General features: G+C 41.3%; 1 protein-coding gene across 1 annotated transcript in view; it reads right to left on the reverse strand.

Moving 5' to 3' along the window:
- ACOT12 (acyl-CoA thioesterase 12) overlaps positions 1 to 21,904 on the reverse strand; it is a 36,491-nt gene that overhangs the window by 9,999 nt on the left and 4,588 nt on the right. The window contains 9 exon segments of the mRNA XM_075727115.1: positions 1,658 to 1,718; positions 2,108 to 2,163; positions 3,917 to 4,070; positions 5,447 to 5,563; positions 8,955 to 9,105; positions 11,017 to 11,149; positions 16,185 to 16,278; positions 16,667 to 16,752; positions 17,798 to 17,858. Of these exon segments, the coding sequence (XP_075583230.1) occupies positions 1,658 to 1,718; positions 2,108 to 2,163; positions 3,917 to 4,070; positions 5,447 to 5,563; positions 8,955 to 9,105; positions 11,017 to 11,149; positions 16,185 to 16,278; positions 16,667 to 16,752; positions 17,798 to 17,858 (913 nt within the window).

The raw sequence follows: 21,904 nt of genomic DNA on the forward strand, positions 1-21,904 counted from the left end.
TCTATCTTGGCAATTGCTTTACACAGCAGGCACAGAGCAGAGAAAGTGCAAATATATCCATTATTTATGCTTGACTACAGTGGATGGAGTTCTCATTTAACCACTGTATAAAGAGAATACAGCTTTAGAGTCTTTAATTACAGGTTTTAATTTCATATTAAATACATCTTAAGTAAGCCACTTTTATCATTGTATGCCTATGTATATTTATTGTTTCACAGAAACGAAATGCTGCTTCAAACAGTGGTGATGCCACTGTTAACAGCAAATCACTTCCTGCATTATAATTCTCAATTACTTGTTTTTTCATATAATGGAAAAAGACCCAGTAAAATTTTTGGGAGCTACTGAGATCTTAAATACAATGAAAATTTAACCACAAAAATTTGACACTGAAACAACGTTTAGGGTGTCTATAAATCCACCTAAATTCAGGCTCATCACTATTAATTTCATGGCACAGGAACATTCTGTGGCCTAGCATTTTCAAGCCAGAAACACGTACTACCTGATGCAGAGTATCTAGGAATTAACATCTGTTTTCACCTCTCTGTCCCATAGAAACAATGTTTAAGCTATTTCACTGTTCATCTGTCTGTTGGTATTGCCATGTCCCTCCCTGAATTTCTAGTGTTTACTAAATGGTCTCCTCACAGCAATTTTTAAGAAAATCAGTGGCTGGATAAAGGAAAAAAAAAAAAAAAACAAAACCCAACAACAAATTCCTCTACAGGAGAATCCAGCTTTTTAAAAGCTGGGGACACTGGGACATAAATCTGCAGGAGACCTTACAGGGTGGCTGCTTAGGGAACTTCTTGATAAAAAAGTCTATCCTAAAGACATTTTTTATGTTTTGTATGTGTCCTGGTTTCAGCTGGGATAGAGTTAATTTTCTTCCTAGTAGCAGGCATAGTGCTGTGCTTTGGATTTAGGATGAGAAGAATGCTGATAACACACTGATGGTTTAGTTGTTGCTAAGTACTGCTTATGCTAGTCAAGGACTGTTCAGCTTCCCATGCTCTGCCAGGTGCACAAGAAGCTGGGACAGGGCACAGCCAGAAGAGTTGATGCAAACTGCCCAAAGGGCTATTCCATACCATATGATGTCATGCTTAGTATAGAAACTGGGGGGGGCTGGCCAGGGAGCAGCGATGGCTGCTTGGGAACTGTCTGGGTATCGGTCGGCGGGTGGTGAGCAATTGCATTGTGCATCACTTGCTTTGTATATTATTATTACAGTTATTATTATATTGTTACTATTATCATTACTATTTTACTTTATTTCAATTATTACACTGTTCTTATCTCAACGCAGGAGTTTTCTCACTCTTATTCCTCCTATTCTCTCCCCATCCCACCAGGGCAAAGGGGAGTGAGCAAGCGTCTGCGTGGTGCTTAGTTGCTGGCTGGGGTTAAACCACGAGAGTATGAAACTTACTCTTAATCAATAGTGAAGCATCTACTCTCTTTTTTCAGAACAAAAAAGCCGTTCATCTTACTACACATTTATCCATTCTTCCATGACTATCACAATGCTTCAGTACAGAAGGTCCACTTTGGAAACTGATATGGCCTGTACAACTGTTTTACACACCCAAAAAGTGTACAAATACACTATTTTATCCAAGTAGGCAATAGGACACGATCTACAGATTACCTGGTTGCTTCTCTCCCAGGGATCAGAAGGTTTGTCTTCTTTAGCAGACAGCATGCATTTTCTAAAACAAAATTCAAAAGAAAAATAATAGCATGAATTGGTTCTTTATAACCTCTATATAGGCTAGAAACAATCAGTTCTATAGGCTTAATTGTCTTCTAAATACTTTACAGGTATTTTATCAATTTTCAGTTGCAAGACAGGTTTGCAATAACTCCTTTTCTTCCCAAGAAAGACGGGGAAACAAAATAACCTATAGAGCACAGTATTTTTGAGACAAGTAGCCTTTAATAATTTCAGTGCAACTCAGGCAAAATTATTTGGAAAGTTAAACAACGTAACAGTTATGTTTGAGCAGACTTTGACTACTTAACAAATGATCACATTTTTAGAGGATACATTAAAAAATTAAGTTTTCAAAATCAAGTTCTCCTTGTAACTCATCTTTACCTTGCTAGTCGACGTCTCCTTCACGCAATAGCTCCATGGTATCACCTCATACCATCCTTTATAAAAAGTAAACCAGACAATAACACATCTGATTATTTTAGGACACAGTCTAAAAAAATACAACTAAAAATTATTTCTCTACAGATGGACAAATGCCAGAGATGTATTACAAATAAATAAAGAATTGTACTCTGTACCTTGGCTTTTCCCCAGGTCAACCTGAGTCAGTGGTTTACTTTTGACTTGACAATATTCACCTGAATTTGCAAAAAAAAAAATCTCATAAAAAAAGTTGTATCACAGTAGCATACTCCTAGCACTTTTTGGTCCTAAACCAGTGGCCACTGGGCAGAGCACCACACACATCCTGCTCTTTCTAAATGTGCCACCCACCAAACAAACTATTAATCCAATTCATCATCATCTGATGTTCAAAGCACAAGTTAAGCATGGAAGAATTCCTATTTTAGTGCGCACAGATCTGGGACACAGAGCAAGCACTGCGCAAACAGATGTGATCTGCCCTTCAAGGTGGCAGGTCTTTCCTTTCCCTTATTACTACTCTGCCAGGGTGGACTTTTTTTGAAGCACAGAAGTGAGCCAAGAGCATATACCACACCAAACTGCATTAAAGATCAATAGGACTTGTTATCTTGAAGGATATACCACTTTGGAAAAGCTTCTTTTCCTCAGCTTTTAAGACCTGACATGTAGCTTCTGGAATAAGAAGAATCTCCAGATTAGTACATCTCAGCTTTCTTTAAACCAAGGACTAAATAATATTTTTTTAAGACATCTCTTTTTGTAGAGTGCTGCCATACTGGCTGTCACTTTCAGTCAAGTGATCACTGAAAGTTTAAGCTGTCTTGAGCACATACTAATTTTCCCAGATTTGTTTGCTTTACTCTGAACAAATGAGCATACATGTTCTTATCTTGACACTTACCTTGTGGATGCCCCTCTAGGCAAGCCTTAAAGGGAAGCACTGTTTCTCTGACAGAAGCTAAGGTTTGGGTTTTTTCTTTTTTTTTTTTTAAGAGGAAGAGTCAGTTTTTCCTCTTGGAACAGCCTGTAATGGGCAGTAGTGAACCTTACTGCCTCAGCTAGTACATAGGACACCTTGGTTTATTTGTCCAGTTACCATCCTATAGATGTAAGTTCACTGATGTTAAATAATTGTTTCATTTCTGTCCATGCTGGCTCTCTAAAAATATCATAAATGGAGCAGTAAGGTTAATGCCAGGTGACATCACAGCAAATAATTCAACAATGGTATTCAAAGTGCTCCTAGTGCTTCATGAACCACTTTCAGGGAAAGATATGCTAGATCTCCATGTCAAAGGAACAGGAAAGCCCACCCATGTCATGTGATTAGATTCCTACAGACTTCTTTATTAACTCTATTTCTCATCTTCATTATGGGTTTATAAAAATAACTTTATTCACTGGACACTTAGGAGTTTCATCTACAGTCAGTGGCAGCTGCACAAGACAGATATAGACAGGTGCAAAAATCTTCAAAAAATCAGATTCTTCTTCCCTGTCCATCAACTAACTACAGAATTTCTAATGACTACCCTCCACTACATCTCTCAGTTTTGGATGACTGAAGTTAATGACAAATCTCTCAAATGCAAACATTTCATTTAGAGGTTTTCTCTTCCACAAGAAGATGCATTTTAGTGCCCTGTTTAGACCTTGCTTTCCCAGCAAGGTTATAGTGGCTGACTGTGTGACATGCAGTGTGCTGGGTTTGGACGACATAATCTCATGTATGCATTCATCCTACTCCTGAGGATGAGAGCTGACCTTTGTAGTAGGTTTGATTCTGGGGAAGGTGAGCCTCTCTCCTTTGTCATTTACAGTGTTAAATATGAGAAATGTACTGTTAATATGTTGTGCTTGGTCCTTGATCCATTGTTCACAGTTAAAAGTCTCAACATGGACACCCACCTCCACACTGAAATAAAAGTTTAAATTAATTATTCAGCTACCACAAGTGATGCAGAAGCAGCCCTGAGACATACTAAAAAGGGCTGTTGTACACCTTCCTGTGTGCAGGAAGCCTGACTCAAATACCTTCTGTAGCATACAAAATAAATTACTCAGTCTGGACAGACACATTTTGGAAATAAAATAAAAGGTGGGACTAGCTAAATAGCACTAAAAAAAAGAGTGAAAATTGAACTAAGTAGCAAAATATGAACACCAGTAAGCATACTGTGAGAACAGACAGCAAAAGTGAACAGGATTATATTGATTTGACATTCAGCAGAAGCATAGTATGAAGGTAATTCATGCCCTGCTAGCATTCTGTGGGGACCAAATACACCTACAAAGAAAACAGCCATAGAACAGCAATGCCAGGTTAACATTTGTCCCATGTACAGAATTTGGAGGAGGAATTAATTTAGCTTCTGCCTTTCTGTGGCTTGTCTTGCTACACCTCTTGCAACTTCTGAACATGTCCTCCTGCTGGAACAGGGCTCCACACAAGTTGTGTCACACCCCTGGCATAACCAGAGGGTCTGTGGCCCAAAGCACCATTCCTGTAGATGGGGAAATAGCAGAGAGGTGCTATCCCCTTGCCAAAGGTCAGAGGAGAGTCATTCTCTGTGAGGCAAACACAACAGCAGCCCTGAAACTGCAGAGGAGACAAAGCATGTGTAGGAAAGAGAAAGAGAGTAACCACTAGCAGGCAAGATCTGTGCAAGACTGATCAACAGCCACACCACTAAACTCCACGAGCAGGCATTCAGAGTGTCAAAATCTATGACACTTACAGTGACCATATACTCAACTAAAGATAAAATTTAAGCATGGGCTGTAGCCATTTATTCCAACCTGCAACTGGCAAAGCCTCACCTCTGCATGCACCCAAACTAACACTGGGAAGAAATAAACAAAGCATGAATTTTGCCAGTAACCAGCAATAAATAGAACCCAGATCTGTCAACAGATGCCAAGACAGGAAGATCCTGGCAACAAGCTGGAGTCTTCTGAAGAACTAAAGCTGTGGGACCAACTCATCCCTTGAAAATCCCTGAATTTCAGAGTGATATTTATGGTCTGAGTTTGCAGGATTGGGATTTGGTTACAAATGGTCTTTAAACTGGAAGTGAAAGTCAGAGAATAAATTTTTAAAAACTTTCACTGAGAAAAGTAAAAAACAAAGCACATACAGACAGACAGATATAGATTTAGACATATCCCTTAAAGGTCCAGCTGAAAAAGAATTCAATTAAAAATGCAAATCCTGCTGATAGCTGAAACCTGAAACATGCCCTTAGGCTGGTGCTGGAGGACCAAGGAAGACAAGCAGATGAGGAACTTTCCCTATTCTGAAATGTATTGTTCACAATTGCATTGAAGACAAGGTGGTCACCCACGACGGACGGTCCCCAGAATTTAAACGTATTCACCTATTTCAAGACAGGATATGAATGACAAAGGTGGCTGAAAAAGAAAGCAAGAGAAACAGAGAGCAAAACGTACAGTCATATTAAAGAACCTCCTTCGTTAGGTTTGGAGTGGGTAGTGATTAGAGCAACAAGGTTTGCACAACCTAGAAGATCACTATATTACCCTAATTTATTCCATAACCCATTGAAATACAGTTAACATGTTCAGCTCCAAGAGCATATAATTTGAGCTTCAAACACAATAATACCACTTATGTCACACTATTTCATTTTCAACACACTTTACAAACACTGACTAATTAATTCTCACTGCTTGACATTACCTTCTTTTGGAGCCAGACCATGAATCCCTTACCTACAGAGTAACCACTTACTTCTCAGAGTTTCATTAATTTCTATATGACTGCATGGGGAGTAGGATATTGCTCAGAACGTAAAAATGCCAGATCATAAAGCCTTTAAACAATTAAAAGAAACCTGAGCAGAAAGGCTGAACACCAGAAACAGTGTTCAAGCAAAGCAATGTCAGTCTACTTATTCTTTTTAATATTTGTACTTTTTTGCTTGTTTGTCAGATGTTTTCTGCTGGTGTTATATATGAAATAAGAATAAAAAACTACTCATATAACTGCCAAATGCATAGCTGGCTTTGGGTTTTTTTTAATTTGGTCTAGTTTACTAAATTAAGTGCAGTTTGCCTCTGGTGCTGAGCTGGGAAACTCATCTTTGCACATACAAAGGGATAGAAAGATGTTGAACTGATCACTTATCAATTCAGAAACACAGAACAGTTGGTTAGATTCAAAAGCTGAGTGCACAATAGTGTATTACAAACACACAAATCTTAGTAATTCTGTTCCCTTTGTTCTTCCAATTACACAGTGCATCCAGTCCCCTGTCTTTTCTTATTTCAGACCTGACCCTGTACTGTGTTCAATTACGTGTAGTTAGGTTCAGCTGGGTTGTCCTGCTAGGTCTCTTTGAACTGCTTGTGAAATAGGCTGTAGCTACTCTGGTAAAACTTCGCTGGTCTAGTACAGAAGATTGTCTGTGCCAGGTGCGTACCCTTTCCGTGAGTGTACTAGCAAACCTGATCTTTGGACCGGTACAGTGGACAAACAGATACACACCTGATCAAACCCAGCTACACTGCTAAAGGAAAAGTTTTGCAATACTGTGTCATCTACACTAGGGAATTCCAATAACTCATTGGTTCTGTGACCTTCACAGACATTCCAGAAAAAAATCTGCAGTACAGATACAGCTTAAGGGTTTTTTGAATTGGGATCTATTTTGCAAACTCTCCATGTTGGGCAAAAATTAGGTTTCTCCATCAGTTCTAAATGTAGTCAAAGCCCCACTCTTTACTGGGATCTTTATGCATCACATGAATAGGAGACAATATACAATAATGACATTTATTTTTACATTTTGAAAAAACACACTCTACCCTCATGGATGTGTGTAAAACTCCTCAATAAGAATCCCATATGAATGTCTGAGAATAGATTTTTCATTGTGCAGTTTTCAAACTGGAAAACACGACTTTGTAGCATTCCTAGCTTTTAACTCAACTGCACTCTGCAAACTAATGTACCGGTATTGTTAAATGCACACAATTATCTGTAGCTAATTAATTGACTGGTACCTCTTTTTAATAGACTAATACATTCAAATGACTTTGTAATGTCATTAAGAATAAACTGCTCTTCTGATTTAAAGTGCTAAATGGTGATCTTATTTACAATGTTCACTATAAAGATGCAAACACAGTATTATTGAAAATAAGAGAAGAACAGAACAGAAATTTGGCCTAAATATTCCATTTTTCTGGAAAACTATGCCCTGAATGCTTTTACGGCAAGTGTAGGAAATAGGAATGTACAGATCCGGTTCAAATTAATATTACTAATATTCAAATGGCGCTATTGCTATCTCCAAGATTTTCATTTACTGTCCAGCCAAAACAGTGGAAAGGGGTGGAGAGAGATGAGAAGGAGGGTGAGTAGCCTTTAAAATACCCTTAGAAGTTTATCTTTCAAGGGTTAGCCCTCCTCTTCCATTCTTCCATCAGAGTCTGTGGCCATAACAACTCTCAACTGGCACCTTCAAAGGTCAGGCCTAATTGTGAGTAGCCTCACAAAAGGTTTGTAGTGAGACTAGCTATTTCTCAAGCATCAACTACAAAATGTCTGTTTTCAACAAGCCTCTGTCACCAGCTGAAATTTTCAACATGACAAATAATGTTTGACATTCATTATTTCAAAGATTTTTTTTCACTACTTCATTTACTGATGCTTTCCTTTTCTTTTTAAACCTAAATGTGACTCTTACTAGGTAAAATTTATCAAATGAAAACAGGTAAATATTTCGGGTCATATTATGGTAAAAATCTGAACCAATCCCTTTGAAGCCAATGAAATTACACACTGCAGTAAGGTCAGTGCATTCTAATGTTACTAAAGCAAGCTGTTTATCCAACCACTACAGAAAATCTGTTGTTATCAGTACAACTACTGGCTATGAATCAAAACTATATGAATAATGAATGGGGAAGTAATTTAATTATTAAAGTAAAAAGCGAAAACATATCTAACATCCCTGCAATGAATTGGGTCACTTGGTATGCAAGGAGAATTCAAACTGAAACTCAAATGTTGCTTACAAAGAAGCTTTGTATAGAGTCCAAGAACAAGGAGGGAGAAAAACAATGGTTTGATTTCAGGGGAAGAGAAATTAAATTGTTATATGGCTAGGCCACACTAACAAGCAATACTAGGCAGTGTCACAAAAATACTTCACACTTACTACCTGAAGATGTCAGAGCCCTTTGCTAAAAATATTACAACCTATAGGATGTGGAACTCAAGAGACACTGAAAGGCTAAGTGATTTGCTGAATGTTGTGCATCCATTCTGTGTGCACTCCAGCAAAACAGAACCTGTTTCTTTTGATTCTTCTTCTCTGACTTATTCTGTCTTCTGACATAACGATCTGCAGACTAACATTTAGAAGGCTGTTCATTCTTGGATAGCATTTGATACAGGGTCAGTATCAGTTTTATCCTGACTTAATGACTAACTCTGCTTTTAAAACACCACACCAACTGCAAGGAGGCCAGGTTTCTATTCCTATTTCCAATGCTGACTTTCTGCAGAGAGTTTCAAGAGTATAGCATAGCCTCTTTTGCCTTAGGGTCTGCATGTGTAACAGAAGAATAATAATATTTGACTCCCACAGTGGTGTGGCATGCTGTGGGAAATGTACCACATAAATAGTTCAAAGGCCTCCTGCAATCTGAGGAGGAAGAAAAGTCACAAAGGTTTGGGTCTGTATTTTTCATAAAATAAATCCCAGTGAAACCCTTAATATTAAAATCACATCCATTTAGAACCATATGCAAAGACCATGATGTAGAAAAGTACCTTACTGAAATACTTGCCACTGTCTCCATCCAAGCCATGATCTGGCCATGAAAAGTGTTTCCATGATGGTTTGCATAAGGAGGCTGGACAAGCTCAATACTCTGTACATGAGTAAGGTCAGTTGAAACTGTGTCTTCCTCTTCAGAAGTGTCTGAAATATGGCAGCAACGTATTAATGAATTATTTCAGCTAGTACCTCTGATAGCCAAGAAGAAAATATCCCAATTACTGAAGCATGCAATTGGCTTCAGAGACAATGAAAAGAAGAAAAGAAGACAGACACAGAAGACCTCTGTCCTTTGCAAGGGAAGCAAGGGGCTCAAGATTTGCTCTGTTCTTCCAAGAGACATAAGAGGTGGGGGATGGTGCAGCCCGCAGTCTATCACAGCACAGTGATCCTTCCCAGCCCTCACTATATCCTTCAAAGAAGCTGTGTCAGAAGCGGTTACTGCGGAAGTTGGCTAGCTGTGAACGCAGGCAGCCAACTGCCTCAGCATGTGCTTGTGATTATTCATGGTTGCTATGCATGACCTCTAACAGATGTTGTCAGAGAAGTTTATCACTTATTCAAGTGCCTTTCATAGACTCTGAACACCATACATGACGGGCATCTGTGCAAATGTGTCTAATTAAAGTTAGAGTATGACATGATTATTTCATAACCTGTTACAAATCTTGCCATTACCAGAGCCAATATAGAATACACAAAAGAGAGAAATACAGATCAGAATCAGTAATCACCTTCCATTACCTGAGCATTTCCAATTCCACTTTCAAATATTTAGCCATACATCCTCACTCTAATATTTGTTTTTTCAGTTACCTTTGGCAAGAACAGATTTAGGCATGAGATCATGTCAGTCTTTTTAAAAGTGCATATCTGTGCTAGAAGCTACTTGACCTGAACTGTACTTTTGACTTTTGCCATAATTAACTAACTTTATGATTATATAAATGTGTGGACACATTTGACTAACTTGCACTTTGTAGCTACTTAAGTTGTTGCATAAGATCCACTCAGAAGACAAACTTCATTTTCTGGATATGATTTATGCCTATTTTTATGCCTATATTATGCCTATACCTGGCAGCCTTTACATGCAATATTTTCTTCTCTCTTTCCCCTATTTTGCTTGTTCTGTGTCTTTAAGGAGGTGAATTAGGGCTAACAATGATAAGATCCTTCGAGAAAGTTTCCAGGCAAGGCAGTGGAAACCAAAACCAGCAACCTCTGATTTGTCTTTCATGGTATTAAGCTGTCTCCTATTGAGACAGTTACCATGAAGACAAATAACTTGTTTGCTTTTAGCAAACAAGCCTCTTCAGTTCTACACAGACTTACTAAATTGTTAAGACTAGAATTTATATTTACAACAGATTTCGTCTTTCCTCAGTAAAACCACATAATTTCTGTTGCTTATACACTAAGTTACAGCTCAGATTTTCCAAATACCAGCATATTTCTTAACCGTTGTGAATAATTTCTTTGGCAGGTCAACACAGCAAATTTTGAACACAACTGTCTTTAAGAATAGGGATTACTATCAAAAATAAAGATGAACCTGTTTCTTGGCTAAATGTTTCTCATTTGGTCATGAGGAGTTTAAATTTTTTTTTATCTGTTTTGACCTCCATGTAATGAAGTTTCTCCTGGTTTTTGGGAATGATCTCACAGCATAAACAGTTCTCAGTGCTTTCTTGCACAGACACAGCCATAAGCCTGAGTTTTATCCTTCTACCTGCATTACAACTAGTGTCATAGGACTTTATTACCGTACTGCAAAGTTCTGTGTGAACTGTTAAACCTTACAAATATAACCTACATGAAGATCCACATTTCACATCTATTTAATGCATGCTTGGCTTTCAATTCCTGCATTTTCAGATCTGGAATTTCTGAAAATAAATACCAATCTATTAGAATAACTGTCTTACACACCCTCACAAATTTGGCACACACTTTATGATACCAGAACCTCAAGGAGCTCTACTCAGGTGTCTGCTTTTTTCCTCCCTTCCAGCTGCCCATTGTTCCATCTTCTATGCTGACCACAGTAATCACCTTCCTTATTACTCTCCTGCATTAGGTTCTGAAAGACACGTTCATAGACAAGTTGGATTAATCTTCCCTCAATAGCCAGGGTGTGCTCCAGGTGGTCCTCTGTAGACAGAAGCTTTACAGGTTCTAATTCAATCTATGCAAATGAAAAAAAAAAAGATTCTGAATGCCATAATCATAGCAAAGTGCACTTCAAACTTAAAACGGCATCAGCATTTTCTACAACCTTTTGCTATCAACTGTCCAAGATGACATGTTCTATTAATACAAACAAGTGCAGAGTTAAAGTTCAAGAGATTCTGCATTATCCTTTCAGAATAATTTGTTAAAACTCAATGACAAAGTGCTTTTAGCTTTTAAATACAAACATCCATGAGAGCACATACAGCTTAAGACAAAACAAAAAAAAAGAGAAAAAAAAAGGAAAAAAAAAGGAAAAATAAAGAAAAGAAAAATATCTTAATATGAAGTTTGAGTACTGAATTTTTGTATTAGAAAAATAATCCAGTCACATTGATCTATGAGCCCTCAACCTGTTGCCCAGAGGCATGCTGGGGACACTGCAGCACGGTCAAAGTCTTGCAGAAATGAGCTGGGGGCTCCTGAGGTAGAAGGAGCTAACAAGGAAATCTCCGTGAAACTTCCCAAGGGAAACAAAGGATGTTCCACTAAGAAGGTGACACAGCCAACAGCCCAGATGAAATGCCTCTACACAAATGCTCACAGCATGGGAAACAAACAGGAGGAGTTGGAAGCTGCTGTGCTACTAGAAAGCTATGACCTGATTGCCATAACTGAAACCTGGTAGGACGAATCCCATGACTGGAATGTGGCTATCGATGGCTACAGGCTGTTCAGAAGGGACAGGTGAGGAAGGAGGAGTGTAGGCGTTGCCCTCTACATAAAGAAATTGATACCATGTGAAGAGCTGTCCCTGAAGAATAGCCATGAGCAGGTTGAAAGCTTATGGGTAAGAATCAGAGACAGAGGCAACAAAGGGAACCTTGTGCTTGGTGTCTACTACAGGCCACCTGATCAAGGGGAGCCTACTGATGAAACCTTCTTCCTCCAGTTCCAGGAGGTTTCACACTTGCAGAATCTCGTCCTGCTGGGGGACTTCAACCACACCGACATTTGCTGGAAAAGCAACATGGAGAGCTGTAGGCAATCCAGGAGATTCCTAGAATGCATTGAGGATGACTTCCTAAGCCAGGTAATAGACACCCCTACCCGAGGGGATGAAATAATGGACCTGATAGTCACCAAAGCAAGTGAGCTTATCGGTGCCGTCAGGACTGGAGGCAGCCTGGGCTGCAGTGATCATGCATTGGTGGAGTTCACACTGCTGAGGGATATGGGAAAAGCAAGGAGTATAGTCAGGACCCTAAATTACAGAAAAGAAACCTTCCAGCTCTTCAAAGAGTTAGTCAGAAGGACCCCCTGGGAAATGGTCCTCAGGGACGGGGGAACGAAACAGAACTGGCAGATCTTTAAGGACACCTTCCAGAGAGCACAAGAGCTCTCTGTGGAGAGGGACACAAGTGTGTCTCTTGTGTGGGGACACAAGTCCCCAGATGTAAGAAATCAGGCAAAGAAGGGAAGAGACCAGCATAACTGAGTCAAGACCTGCTGGTCAAACTAAAGAGCAAGAGGGAACTGCACAGGCAGTGGAAGCAGGGACAGGTATCCTGGGAAGAGTACAGGGAAGTTGCCCAGTTGTGTAGGGATGGGGTCAGGAAAGCCAAGGCAAGGATGGAGCTGAATTTGGCAAGGGGTGTAAAGAATAACAAGAAGGGCTTCTACAGGTATGTCAACCAGAAAAAGAAGGTTAAAGAAAGCGTACCCCCCCGATGAACAAGAATGCCAACCTCGTATCAACAGATGAGGAGAAGGCTGAGGTACTCAACAGCTTCTTTGCCTCAGTCTTCATCAGAAACCTCTCTCCTCACCCCTCATGAGTCAATGGGGACCAGGGGGGTAAAGCTCCTCCCACTGTCAGGGAAGATCAGGTTCAAGATCACCTGAGGAACCTCAATGTACACGAGTCTATGGGACCTGATGAGATGCACCCCAGAGTCCTGAGGGAATTGGCTGATGTAGTTGCCAAGCCACTCTCCATGATAGTTGAAAAGTCATGGCAGTCAGGTGAAGTCCATGCTGACTGGAAAAAGGGGAATGTTGTCCCCATTTTTAAAAAGGGAAGAAAGGAGGACCCTGGGAACTACCGACCTGCCAGCCTCACCTCTGTGCCTGGGAAGATCATGGAACAGATCCTCCTAGAAGCTGTGCTCAAGGACATGGGAGGACAGGGAGGTGATTCGAGACAGCCAGCAGGGCTTCACCAAGGGCAAGTCCTGTCTGCCCAACCTAGTGCCTTTCTATGAAAGAGTGACTGCAGCAGTGGACAAGGGAAAAGCAACGGATGTCATCTATCTGGACTTCTGTAAAGCCTTCAACACCGTCTCCCACAACATCCTTCTCTCTAAATTGGAGAGATATGGGTTTGAAGGGTGGACTGTTTGGTGGATAAGGAACTGGTTGGATGGTCACATCCAGAGGGTAGTGGTCAACGGCGGCTTGATGTCCAAATGGAGACCGGTGACAAATGGAGTCCCTCAGGGGTCCATACTGGGACCTGTGCTGTTTAATATCTTCATCAGTGACATAGACAGTGGGAACAAGTGCACCCTCAGCAAGTTTGCAGATGACACCAAGCTAAGTGGTGCAGTTGACATGCCAGAAGGACGAGATGTCATCCAAAGGGACCTGGACAAGCTGGAGAGATGGGCCTGTGTGAACCTCATGAGGTTCAACAAGGCCAAGTGCAAGGTCCTGCACCTGGGACGGGGCAACCCCTGATACCAATACAGACTGGGGGATGAAGGGATTGAGAGCAGCGCTGCCAAGAAGGACTTGGGGGTACTGGTGGGTGAAAAGCTGGACATGAGCCAACAATGTGCGCTTGCAGCCCAGAAAGCCAACCGAATCCTGGGCTGCATCCAAAGAAGCGTGGCCAGCAGGTCGAGGGAGGTGATTCTGCCCCTCTGCTCTGCTCTGGTAAGACCCCACCTGGAGTACTGCATCCAGCTCTGGAGCCCTCAGCACAAGAAGGACATGGACCTGTTGGAGCGCATCCAGAGGAGGGCCGCAAAAATGATGCGAGGGCTGGAGCACCTCTCCTATGAGGCCAGGCTGAGAGAGTTGGGGTTGTTCAGCCTGCAGAAGAGAAGGCTGTGGGGAGACCTTATTGTGACCTTTCAGTACTTAAAGTGGGCCTACAGGAAGGATGGGGAGAATCTTTTTAGCAAGGCCTGTTGTGACAGCACAAAGAATAATGGATTTAAACTAAAGCAGCATAGATTTAGAGTGGATATAAGAAAGAAATTTTTTCCAATGAGGGTGGTGAAGCACTGGCACAGGTTTCCCAGAGAGGTAGTGGAGGCCTCATCCCTGGAAACATTCCAGGTCAGGTTGGATGGGGCTCTGAGCAACCTGATCTGGTTAAAGCTGTCCCTGCTCACTGCAGGGGGGTTGGACTAGATGACCTCTAAAGGTCCCTTCCAACCCAAAGCGTTCTATGATTCTATGATCAGTGGTGTAGTCTATGGAAAAATGTACCCCAGAGCCCATTCCCACTCACTACGCAAACAGCCTGCTCCCTCTTTCACAATTCACTCCATGCTCACATAGCCTATTCCATCTATCTAAGGACCTATTTTCAAAGGAGCACTGGAGAGGTGGAGAAGAAACACATAAACACCCAGCACTTGGTGCAGCTTCAGGCTCTATACAAATGCTATTTGTGTCCAGACACACATCCTTCTATTGCCAAAATCAGACCTTCTTCTCCCTTAAGTGCAAATTCCCATGTATATCAGTTCAATGACAAACTGATTTCAAGCCTGTACTGGCTTAATAAAATTATTACATTTAGATAAATACTCCAGAGGTGCCACTGAACAGTCACTTGTGTGATTTGTCTACAACATCTAGCCTCAGAAATCTTAAAATAATGCACAGGCACTGCAACACAGACAAATTCAACATTTTGTGTCCTGCAGTGGTGCTGCTAATGTTTCTCAGTCTTTGAGTCTTCACACAAACACCTTCCAGTTTCCTTCCCTCCTTCTGGCCCTCCTCAAGAGCTTCCTAGCTTTTTCCAGATGGCCCAGCTGAAAGATCAAGACAGTAAGTACATACTGTTGCTCTCTGCACAGCTATAGCCACAGTTTTTCAGAAAACTGGATTTGAAAAAAAAGTTCTTTAAAGACTTTAATTTGTGATGGAATTTGAACTGAAGTCTCAAACTCCCTCTGGGGCATTCCTGTCTGAAGCCTGATCTTAGTTAATCATCACCAATTTAATCCTGACTTAATGTCCCTAGAAATACGGGCAAAAGGTAAATGGCTTGATGCCCCGGATACGTGTCCTGGTTTTGGCTGGGATAGAGTTAATTTTCTTCCTAGTAGCTGGCATAGTGCTCTGGTTTGGATTTAGTAGGAGAAGAATGTTGACAACACACCGATGTTTTAGTTGTTGCTAAGTACTGCTTATGCTAGGCAAGGACTTTTCAGCTTCCCATGCTCTGCCAGGTGCACAAGAAACTGGGAGGGGGCACAGCCAGGACAGCTGACCCAAACTGCCCAAAGGGCTATTCCATACCATATGATGTCATGCTCAGTATATAAGCTAGGGGGGTTGGCTGGGGGGCAGTGATCGCTGCTCGGGAACTGTCTGGGTATCGGTGGGCGGGTGGTGAGCAATTGCATTGTGCATCACTTGCTTTCTATATTATTATTATTATTGTTATTATTATTGTTATTGTTATTATCATTATTCTATTGTTATTATTATCATTACTATTTTACTTTATTTCAATTATTAAGCTGTTCTTATCTCAACCCAGGAGCGTTTCTCACTCTTACTCCTCCGATTCTCTCCCCCATCCCACTGGGGCAGGGGGAGCGAGCAAGCGGCTGCGTGGTGCTTAGTTGCTGGCTGGGGCTAAACCACGACAATATGATATCAAATCAATAATAATCAATCCTTACTGTATACTATCTTAGTGCTTTCAGGTTAACCAATTCAGCCATTAACCTTTCAGAGACAAGCTGGACTTCAGTTTTTGGTAAAACTGTTCTAATTTGCTTCTTCTGCAAACTGTAATATACCATTCTAGAAGAGAAAGCAGAAATCACTGGATACATACATTGCTCATGGGATGATTGTTCTCTGCCGATCTGCAGTGGATGTAGATCTAGAGGTCTAATAATACACACAAAGGGAGCTTATTAAGAGAATCTGAGGAATATTTGGCCTTTATCATACAAAAGCTTTAAAAGAACTGTCCCTGTTTGGCACAGAAGTGTGAAGGCCAAACAGTACCGTGACTGATTTCCAAATACCTCCAGGGAGCCAAACACTGGGGAGAAGAAACAACATTGGCACGAAAACTAATTAACATAAATGGCAAAGAATTAATTTAGATTGGAAGCTAGCTTAAAAATAATCTCTTCTATCTGAATAGTGATGTCTGAATAACCTCCTCAAAATGGGGAGTGAAGGATAAAGAAACCCCACCCCCAACACCCTTGCAGGTTTCAAGATGTGTATAGATCACTTTCTGAAAAGGAGAGAAACCACGCAGACTCACAGGTATCTCCCTTCCTCTGCATATGCCACACTCACAATTTTTTCAACATTAGTCAAAACGTCCTGTACTGTAACCTTGATGCCAACCTACAATGAAGGAGGTAGAGGAGGAAGAAGACAAAAAGAAATATGTACATCATTGTCAGTTGAATCGAGACAAAATGGTGCAGTGTTTATCAAATTAATCATGTCCAGTCTCTTAAACCTGAAATAAAAAGGGTAAAAAACCCTGTTCTGCTGTCACTGATACATCTCTGAACACATAAGAACATCACAATATTCGCTGAGCTCTGAAAATCTTTTTTGTACAATAACTGTGTATGTATGTTTAGCATCACTTGTAGGGTAGAATAAAAAATAGGAAGGACACTTAGATTTAGTTTTATGGATATCTCTTTCCATGTACTTGTGTGCCATTTGGAGTCCCCATCTGAATCTAAGATCTGTATGAGAAAAAAAATCTGTATAAACACAATGAAACACTTGAAGGTGAAACACTGTATTTGATCCTGTGAGGCATGCCTGACATCTATTGAAGCTTCTGATCTTTTTCTAATTTTTAGAACCTTTTGAACTACATTCTCTGTGAGATGCATGACTCCCATTAATATTAATAAGAAATGGACTTGGGCACAATACAGAGAGAAGTGCCCTTAAGGTTCAATTCTGATTTCAAGTAAGTACTTGGGCAATGCATTGCATACTTGCTACAATATGAAGAGTAAGAACATGCGTACACCTAAGATAAATACTTTTTGTATCGGAAGTTTAAAAAATACTTAGAACTCCACCTATTCAGTGGATCCTAGCTCTGATCCAAAGCCTGCTTAGAGGTCAATAGTTTTGGTCTGGACCAACACCATCTATCCCATCCTGTCTATTACACCTGCCAAGGATTTTAAGTTTTTGGGGTCCAGTTTCTATTTTGACATGGATTATTTTACAGGATTATTTTTGCAATTATAAGAGCCATTATGAAACCAGAGTTTCATCAGGCAGTGTTATTGTTTAGATAGCTGCACAAAGCTCCATCTGAAACAACTAAGACTGGACCCATGTTGCATTCCTCTACTCCTCCCACCTCTCTTCTATTCTTTAAATATCATTAGGAATAAAAGTGATGACCTCTTACCTCCATGCTGGTTTTGAAAACTCCGTTCACCTTTGCTTTGATGGCAATAATTTGTCCAACCCTGTTAAGAATAACATCTTATGGTATGTAATCAGGCAGCTTAATAAGGGTTTGAACCTGCCTCTCTAGTTATTCCTAATAGTAGTGAAGAAAATCTCATTAATCAGTCCATGTCTTCCATACTGTAATGCAAATGCAATGAAAAAGAATTAGCACTGTTATTCATCAGTCAGACTTCATACTCAATAACAATTTTAGTCACTCAGAAAACTGCATAAGCTTAATAATAGCATTCCTTCTCCTTGCTGACATCTGTATGATGTCAGGTGTGTTCCAGACCCCAGGTGTCCCAAGAAATTTTGGCCTAGATTCTCCTTTTGTTCAAAGGCGCATCTTGCTATGAGTTACGCCAAATCACTGAGTATATCTAGCTGCAAAACCACACACAATACTCCATGTGTATTGTCTTGTGTAAAGATACATGCATGTGAGGAAATAATCCCAGGACAAAAAGTGCTCTTTGACGTCTTTGAAGGATGGGGAGAGTTAACTTTCCAAGTTTTGGCCAAGAACAGGGCTGCAGCATGTCTCTTCTGTCCTAAGAGCATACATCTGAACAACTACACTTTCACATTTACCTACATAGAATACCTAAACAGAACTATATCTTTTTACCTACATAGAATCAAATTTAAATGAGAAAATAATTTATTTCCTTCTGGAATTTCTAAAGTGCCTGTTATGTGTTAATAACAAGAGGTAACCTTGTTTTCAAATCCCTAATATCCTGACACAACGCAATGCTGAAAGGGTGGAAAGAAGGCAGTTTCCCCTAAAGTTGTCTTATTGAGCAGAGCAGTAAAAGGGCATGATGTGCATGGTAACTCAGAATCACAGCCAAAATAACTGGGTGTCAGGTCACTGCCCTCAGGGAATTTAGACTGACTTACAACTGCTAAAGATCAGTCCCAGAGCAGGCAAAGTGCAGCTAGCTACATCAGAGACTGCAAAATGTAACTCAGACCACTTGAGTACCCATGAAACAGGCAGCTAAGGATTTGGCACCAGTATGACCACAGTTTTTTTTAAAAAAAAATCTTTATAATTTCTTCCTAATTAAATGAATAGAGTTTTGACATTTAAAGGTAAAGCTTTTAGAATCATAGAATCATAGAATCATTTAGGTTGGAAAAGACCTTTAAGATCATCCACTCCAACCATTAACCTGACACTACCAAGTCCACCACTAAACCAATTAAGGGTAGAGTAGCAATTTCATGTTTCCTGGCTTGGTGGCTGCATTATTTATAATGAAAGTAAAAACTAGGAATCATTAAATTGGAAAGGACCTCTAAGATCATCAGTCCAACCCAACACCACCATGCCCACTAAACCATGTCCCCAAGTGCCACATCTACCTGTTTTTTGAACACTTCCAGGGATGGTGACTCCACCACCTCTCTGGGCAGCCTGTTCCAATGCTTGACTACTTTCTGTGAAGAAATTCTTCCTAATATCCAATCTAAACCTCCCCCGGTGCAGCTTGAGCCCATTCCCTCTCGTCCTATCGCTAGCTACTTGGGAGAAGAGCCCAACACCCACCTCACTACAACCTCCTTTCAGGTCGTTGTAGAAAGCAATACGGTCTCCCCTCAGCCTCCTCTTCTCCAGGCTAAACAACCCCAGTTCCCTCAGCCGCTCCTCATAAGGCCTGTGCTCCAGACCCTTCACCAGCTTTGTTGCCCTTCTCTAGACATGCTCCAGCACCTCAAAGTCTTTCTTGTCTTGAGGGGCCCAAACCCGGACACAGTATTCCAGGTGCGGCCTCACCAGTGCTGAGTACAGGGCAACAATCACCTCCCTGCTCCTGCTGGCCACACTATTGCTGATACAAGCCAGGATGCTGTTGGCCTTCTTGGCCACCTGGGCACACTGCTGGCTCATGTTCAGCCATCTGTCAACCAACACCCCCAGGTCCTCTTCAGCCAGGCAGCTTTCCAGCCACTCTTCCCCAAGCCTGTAGCATTGCATGGGGTTGTTGTGATCCAAGTGCAGGACCCAGCACTTGGCCTTGTTGAACCTCATTACAGTTTGCCTCAGCCCATCGATCCAGCCTGTCCAGGTCCCTCTGCAGGGTCATCCTACCCTTGAGCAGATCGACACTCCCACCCAACTTGGTGTCATCTCCAAACTTACTGAGGGCGCACTCAATCCCCTCATCCAGATCATTGATAAAGATATTAAACAAGGCTGGCCCCAAAACAGAGCCCTGGGGAACACCGCTCGTGACTGGCCGCCAACTGGATTTAACTCCATTTACCACACCTCTCTGGGCTTGGCCACCCAACCAGTTTTTTACCCAGCAAAGACTACGCCCATCCAAGCCATGAGCCGCCAGCTTCCCTAGGAGAATGCTGTGTGAAAGGCTTTGCTGAAGTCCAGGTAGATGACATCCACAGCCTTTCCTTCATCCACCAGGTGGGTCCAGGTCATAGAAGGAGATCAGGTTAATCAAGCAGGACCTGCCTTTCATGAACGCATGCTGGCTGGCCCCAATGCCCTGGTTGACCTGCACATGCCTGTTGAGCGCACTCAATACGAACCGCTCCATAATCTTTCCCAGCACTGAGGTCAGGCTGACAGGCCTGTAGTTCCCCAGATCCTCTTTCCAGTCTTCCTTGTAGATGGGCATCACATGGCAAGCCTCCAGTCATCAGGGACCTCCCCTGTTAACCAGGACTGCTGATAGATGATGCAAAGTGGCTTGGCAAGCTCCTCTTCCAGCTCCCTCAATACTCTCAGGTGGATCCCATCCAGCCCCATAGACCTGTGAGTGTCCAGGTGGCATAGCAGGTCATTAACTGCTTCCTCCTGGACTATGGAGGCTCCGTTCTGCTCCCTGTCCCCGTCTTCCAGCTCAGAGGGCTGAGTACCCTGGGGATGACTGGTCTGGCTATTAAACACAGAGGCAAAGGCGGCATTAAGTACCTCAGCCTTTTCCTCGTCCTTGGTGACAATGTTCCCCCCAACATCCAGCAAAGGATGGAGATTCTCTTTGGCTCTCGTTTTATTGTTGATGTACTTATAAAAACATTTTTTATTACCTTTTACAACAGTTGCCAGGTTGAGTTCTAGCTGGGCTTTTGCTTTTCTAATTTCCTTCCTGCATGACCTAACAAGATCCCTGTACTCTTTTTCTTAAATTGCTTCTCTCAATGCCAGAACTTCAAATGAATTGTTACCAAAACCACTAGAATGGGGAAAAGGAAACCTGCTCCTTTACAGTACCAGACAGGAACAACCAACTACACAGAAACTTCCTCTTCCTTGTTCAAGAACACAAGTGCAAGCCTTTGAGTAGAGAGGGGGCAAAAATGGTTAGAGGGAAGAATTAAGACCATCTGCAGATACACAGCCCTCATTAGCTTTTGAGGAACATATTCAGAAGGTGTTTTCCATCATTCATTGCAAAGAAAAAGCACAATCATTGACATAATAGTTCTAAACTGCACAGCTAAGGGAACCACTGCTCATTTACAAAAAAGAGAATGTGTTCAGAACAATAACACAATATTTATGTTTAAGCTTGGAAAAGAAGTTAACATTATGGTCTCGTAACAAAGGCTTTAGAAAGCTTAGAGACAGAACTCAGTCAAGCATGCTGGAAACACCTCTGAAGAGTGTCTATCTGTCATAAAACTCCCAAGAGGGTTACAGTAACATAGCAGTAGAGGTAATGACAAGTACAAGGTGAGAAAAGACAGAATATATTCATTAGATAAACTCTGTGATTGAACACAACACATACTGATAGTGAGTATGAGGATTTCCTTAAAAGAGGGGGAGTTCAGAGTCCCTACAGATGCTTGCAGAGGACATCATGATGCCAGATCATCCATGAGGTCCCAGCAGGGACTGCAGAATTCTCTACCTCAGGCTTACTGCCAGGGTGTACAGTGTACAAATCTGTACAAAGATTGCTTATTTCACCTTTGTCAGTGACACCTCCCTGGTGACCTCAATTCCTCTGTGCGAGAACATTGAATAGGAGAGGTTTAGAGAGATAAGTTTGGGTCTGTCTGCCTTTGAGGAAACTGCACGGTGGAA

Source organism: Pelecanus crispus, chromosome Z, assembly GCF_030463565.1.
Source record: "Pelecanus crispus isolate bPelCri1 chromosome Z, bPelCri1.pri, whole genome shotgun sequence".
Taxonomy (NCBI): domain Eukaryota; kingdom Metazoa; phylum Chordata; class Aves; order Pelecaniformes; family Pelecanidae; genus Pelecanus; species Pelecanus crispus.